Here is a 6,000-nt window from a genome sequence, read left to right as displayed (position 1 = left end):
CTTCCGGCAGCCGGGCCCGCGCAGGAGGCGGGCTGAGATGGCGGCTGCCGTGCCCGGCGCCTCCCGGGCCCGAGCCGCCGCCGCGCTGCTGCTGCTGGGCTGCTGCGGCGCAGCGCTGCCCGGCGGCCTCCAGGTACGGGGCTGGGGAGCCGCGGCGGGGCCTGAGAGCGGGCGGGCGGGCGGCGCCTGGGGCTCGGTGCTGCCGGCGTCCCCATCGCCGCCCCTCGGCGAGCAGGGAGCGCGCCCGTGGGCTGCCCGCGGAGCTGCCGGAGGCGCTGGCGGCACGCAGGAGGGGCCCTGTCGCTACCACGGCCACCGATACTGAGCTGCGGTCCCCAGCGCTGCCTCCCGGCGGGCGGAGCCTCCCGGCGCTGCCCCGTGGGCGGAACCGCGGTGCCTTGTTCTAGCTGCTGAAAGTTACAAGCCCCCCGACTTTTCGTCCTCTTGCGGGTTTCTGAAATTCAATTTCTCCCTGGCCACACACTGTAACTTGTACTGGCTGTCTGATGCGCCTTGCCGGACCCGGCGGGCCAGGGCGGAGGAGCGGCCCGGGCTCCCCGGCCCGGTGCCCGCTTGCACACGGCAGGTGCCAGTGGGTTTGTCAGGTGGGAGTAATTTCATGTTTCAGCAATTAGTTTAATGCACTGTGCCCACGCTACATCTGGAGTGTTGTTTGCTTTTGAATTCTGCGTTATTAACACGTTGTTATGCTTGAAATTAATTACAACTAGGACCAAACCACCCCCGCACCCTGAACAATAGAAATATTCTTATAATCTCTGGATGACTAATTAAACTGCAGGTTGTTTGCTGCTTGAAGTACAACACTATTTCTGTTACCGTGTGTTTTGTGTAAGACCACGAGCATCATCCCTGAACTCCTGAGAGTCAATAGAGTCTGATTTAAGAGTCAGCAGATTTGGGTTGTTGCCCCATGATAGACTTAATCCCTTACCTCAGTGAAGTCGTAGCCCCTTGTCGTGCCCTGATTTATGCTCTCTGTTAAGGAGAAAGGGCTCTCTTATCTGCAAAGGAAAGTGGCAACTGTGGAGAGCATAGATTATACAGAAGGTTGCTGTCATAGATCCTGATTTTGGAAGATAAGTGTAACCACCTTGGATTTAAAGTGGGTTCAAACTGCAGATTCTCTTATCTGCTTTTAAAAATTTAATTGAATTGAATCCTAGCATCTTTTTTCATTAAGGATGAAACTGTAGGTCAATAAATCACATTATTTTGTTCTCCGAGTGTCCTTTGGAGTAGAGGTGTGTAGGCTTTTTTAACTAAGGTGCAAGTGACTAATAGTTCCTCTTTATTCTGTAGCAAGTTTCAGGGAAAGATTTGGAGCAGTTAACATGAAATGTGCAAATGATAAGAAAAACACCTCTCTTCTAGCTTTTCTAAGGTCTGTTTCAGTATTAATGTGGGGTAAACATGTGCATTGAACACTCTTGTGGAAATAACAAAACTATGAGTGGTCATTTCTTATTGCTGAAAAATCTAATTTTTTTTCGTCTTTCAGGATCAAGCAGAGCAGTTTTTTAGAAGTGGACATACAAATAACTGGGCAGTTTTGGTAAGCATGGTCCAGGCTGTTTTCCTCCAACAATGTTGACAGTTCTTCATCAGGAGCTGCAATTGCAACAGTCATTCAAGGGTCGTGCTCATTTGAAAGAAATGGAAAGATAAACATTTGGAAATAAATAAATTTGAAATTGTACCTGCAAATTTATTATGCTATAATGAAATTATCTTTTCAATATGACAGAATTTCAAGCACTCAGTGTGTCTAGCTACATGGCGAAATTCATTAAACAAAAATTCCAGAAGCATTAAAACAGTTAAATTAGCATACTGCATATTGAAAAAAAAGTGTAATTCTGATACTGGGGAAGTCTGGTCTCTTTGAACAGAAAGGTAGAATTTGTATCTCATTTTTGTTCTTATTCAATCTGTTAACTTGTGATAACAGACTGGGAATAAAATCAGTTGAGGCAATACAGTGTTTAGATTGACTGTTTTTTCCCTTTCTTTTTTCTTTGCTATGTAACTTTTATTAGCTTTGAATCATGCTGCACAATTGATTCTTAATCTCAGTTCAGGTCTTAATGACTAATTTGTTTCAGAACACTATTGTAATTACTCAGTAGCAGCTGTTTGTTTTCCAGATACTGAAACTAAGCAATATAAAAGGAAAATTAACAGTAACTAATTGTAGGAATAATTTCTATTTTCTACAATGTATAAACTTGAAAGTATTAAAACATAACATACTATTTTAATACTATTAACAAATAGATGCTTTTATTTTGTATCCATGAAAACATATAAAGAAGGTGGAAAATTAGGTCCAAGGACCTCTACTAGTCTGTGCTGAACAGATTTTCTGCTGGTTTTATTTTCTCAGTGGTTCATCGTTGAGTTTTGTAACAGTTGCTACTAATTTTTAAGCAGCAAACCAGGGAGAGGTTATTGCTTTCAGGCACTTCAAAGCTGGGATCAAACTGCAATCCCACCTCATCAATAGCTTGAATTAATGTGCTGCAGCATGGATAACTATATTTAAAGCTTAGACACTTTCCACTGTGTTCTAAGGGAGGTACTGGAGGCAGGGAGCAGGTGATACTACCTTGAAATGTATCAGCTAAATTGGACACAGTTTGTTTTCAGAGCATTAAATCTTGCTGAAAGGCAAATGTCCTTGTGCACTGCTTCCAGTGGGGTTTTTGGAATTCCTAACTGACAGGGTGATAGATACACAAGGGGATACTTTCAGGCTGAATTTTATTATTACTTAAGCTACAGCTCAGTTCATATTATGGAAAGAGCAGAGAAAGAGATGCTCTGTAGTGTGATTTACATCTCTACATTTAGAGCTGGAAAAGTAAAAAACTATCTAAATGCTTTTTCCTGCATCTCTGTTTTTGTGGTTTTAAAGTCGCCTCTTCTAGAAGCTTTTGGAATGTTTGAATCAGAACCTGATTTAGGGAGTGTGTAAGTAAAGGCCATGGCTGACCATGACCCCTTGCCTGTTAGAATAGTAGAAATTAAACTCTGAGAATTTGTACTGGTTACTTTGAGCTCACTTTGCTTTTACTTTGACTCTATAAATGCAAATGTACTCAGTGCATTTTCCCCTGTGTGTGGCTTCTGCATGAATTATTTCACTTGTGCCTTTGTGGAAGAATGCTCCCAGAATGGGATTGCTATTGAGATGAGAACTCTTCCTTTGATCTCTCTTCCATTTGATAAGGAGAAAGCAAATGAAAAAATTTAGCTTATCTACTTGGCGTTGCTGGATTATTCCCCAAAATGCCACTTTCTATATTTAGTAAGGGTTTATGACAATTTTATCTTGAGTCAGTATGCTAGGAACTTTTTTTTTTTAACTTTAATTTTCGGAATTTTTTGCTTTGGCACAACTAAGATTTGCATAACTTTTATCATGAGTTTCTTGGTGTTACTATATTCTTTCTGAGTTGTTACTATTTTTTAAATATTCCTGTAATCATGTTCTTCTGATGCAATGTGTCAGGCCACTTTGTGTCTTTTCACTATTTAATGTGGTTTTTTTTTTCCATTTCAAGGTGTGTACATCCCGATTCTGGTTTAATTATCGTCATGTGGCAAATACTCTTTCAGTGTACAGAAGTGTCAAGAGGCTGGGCATTCCTGACAGGTGAGGGAATCTTGGTGAATCCAGTTCTTGCAAATGTGCTACTAAAGTTCTCATGCTATCTGAATCAGTATGGAAATACATTTTTCTTCCCAGTTTAACTAAAAAGGAAAAAGTAAAGTAAGATAAAAGTAAAAAGGAAGAATGCAAACACATGAGTGTGGTGAAAAGTGCAGCAATGTTGTTCCAATGGAAAAGCAACAAGTTGCATAATAAAATTTCCATTTGGAACAGGCTAATTAGATATAGCCATTAAAATGTACCACTTAGCAAATTGGTGAAAGTGTAATGTGAAACTGCTAAATGCACTCAGAAAAGACAGTACTACTGTGAGAGATGAGTCTTGCTGTACTTTAATTTCCTTTTAGTGTGGTAACTGTGACTGTACTAAGATGTAAGACTTCCACATCTGTAACTACATTGAGTCTTTAAAGGCTTTGAACTATAGAAGCAACTCCTATATATTGGCAGTTGCCTTGAAAAAATCCATTTTGCATTATTTTTTTTGATAAACCAATTTTTTGTCTTTACAAGTTGTGTTTCCCTAGCAATAGGACAAGGGTTAGAACAGTGTCTCTTCTTTGGCAATGGGAATAGGCAGGTTCTGAAGTGTCTTTGTGTTCCTACTGGAAGTTCTAGCAGTGTTGGCACAGCTCCTTGCAGCTGTTTCAGAATGTAATTCACTTCTATCAGAACTGTGGAGGTGAATTTAAGGCACCAGCATCCATTGTAGTAAACTATATGTACCATAGGCTCCTATAGAATTCCTTGTCGTCCTGGTTTTTAGTGGTAGTTTAGAGGACCGATAGTTTCTCCAGCACATCTGCCTGATGAAGTGTGGCCTGCTTCATCACTGCAAAATGCATATTCTGATGGATTGAATCAGTATGCCATTTTTTTGTCCAAGTCCAAAACTGCACACTTGGAGTCCCCAGTTAACTCCCACTCAGCTATGAATACACCGACAGTAACATCCTGTTCCCTGTCTTTATTATGTTCAAAAAAAAAAAAAAGAAAAAAAGGACTGGCTTTCTGGTTTTTGAAAGAGTGGATTTTGAAACTCAATTTTTAGATGCGTTTTGGGGTTATAAATCCAAGGGAATGCACTGCAGAAGTGCTGTGGGCTGAAAGACACAGAAAGATGCCTTTTGTTCTTGCAGATGTCATTCAGGAGCAGCTATTCTCTCTCTTGTGCAGCCTTTGAAGCACAGGTGCCCTTGGCACTTCCTCAGAAATTCTGTCACCAATCCTACCCTTACCTGAGAACTTTCATCTTCTTTGTGTCCATCTGTCTTTACCATAAAAGTCAAAATAAGTGTGAGTTTTAGAAATACTGCAAGAACTATGGTGTGACTGAGATTTCTGTTTTCAGTAGCAAGATCCATTGCTTATCCATATCCAAAGATCTAGAATTAATCTCAAAAAGCCAGCAATGCTTTAGACTACAGACAAGAATACTCTTCAGGACATTGGAGAAGACCTAAAGAGAGAGTCAGAGGGAGCCTGTTTATTTACCCTTTACAGCAATTTTTATGTGGATTTGAATGTGTTTTCCCTTGGGCAAACGTAGTTTATCTGTTTTTCTTTCTTTGCTGCAGGACTTCTTTCAAAATACTGACAGGACAAAAAATCCCCAAACAACCAAAAATTCCCAACAAACCTCAAAATTACATCCAAAAAATAAACATTTATCATGATTCTTGGAGTTGGTTGTTTTTAGTGCCCTTTAAAAATCTCAATTATTTTTTTAAGAGCTCAGGCCCCCTAGGTCCAGGTCCTGTGTACTAAAGTTGCTGATGTCAAATACTCTCCTGCTCATCTTTGGCCTGACTTAGTCCTGTGGATAAATGACAGCCAGCTGCATTTCTGTGTGTGACATCTTCATGATACTGAGGATGCTTATAAGGAAATAGGGTATAACTATGCTAAATTTCACTTGCAATTCCAAGAATCTTTTTAATGGTCCAAGCTATTGTTGTAATTGTTGAAGAGTGTTGTTCTAATTTCTGTTTGACTGTTATTTGAAAGAATGTCTGAAATTTTTTTTACTTATTTTTCACAGTCACATTGTCTTGATGCTGGCAGATGATATGGCATGTAATCCCAGAAATCCCAAACCTGCTACTGTGTTTAGTCATAAAAACATGGAGCTAAATGTCTATGGAGATGATGTGGAAGTAGATTACAGAAGCTATGAGGTAACTTTGCTTTAATTAAAACACTGAGTCTTTATTTTTTAAGTGTTAGTTTAAAGATATATGCAGCATCTGTGAAGTCTGAGGAAGTCTTTCTGTTCATATTACTGGTTTTGGGCTGGGCTTTTA

At 40.3% G+C, this 6,000-nt stretch overlaps 1 protein-coding gene across 2 annotated transcripts in view; it reads left to right on the top strand.

The window, feature by feature from the left end:
* The window catches only part of PIGK (phosphatidylinositol glycan anchor biosynthesis class K), a 64,268-nt gene continuing 58,268 nt past the window's right edge, over nt 1–6,000 (top strand). Inside the window, exons 1-4 of one of the 2 annotated variants that reach the window (XM_059854051.1) lie at nt 1–133; nt 1,523–1,576; nt 3,588–3,679; nt 5,739–5,874. In XM_059854051.1, the coding sequence (XP_059710034.1) occupies nt 38–133; nt 1,523–1,576; nt 3,588–3,679; nt 5,739–5,874 (378 nt within the window). In that variant the 5' untranslated portion in view covers nt 1–37. Of the gene's footprint in view, nt 134–491; nt 606–1,522; nt 1,577–3,587; nt 3,680–5,738; nt 5,875–6,000 lie in introns of those variants that run through there. The other variant, XM_059854050.1, reaches the window with a different exon arrangement.

This window comes from Haemorhous mexicanus, chromosome 9, assembly GCF_027477595.1.
Source record: "Haemorhous mexicanus isolate bHaeMex1 chromosome 9, bHaeMex1.pri, whole genome shotgun sequence".
NCBI classification, from domain to species: domain Eukaryota; kingdom Metazoa; phylum Chordata; class Aves; order Passeriformes; family Fringillidae; genus Haemorhous; species Haemorhous mexicanus.
Note: the sequence above shows the minus strand (reverse complement) of the source record. Positions and strands in the feature narration are given on the sequence as shown.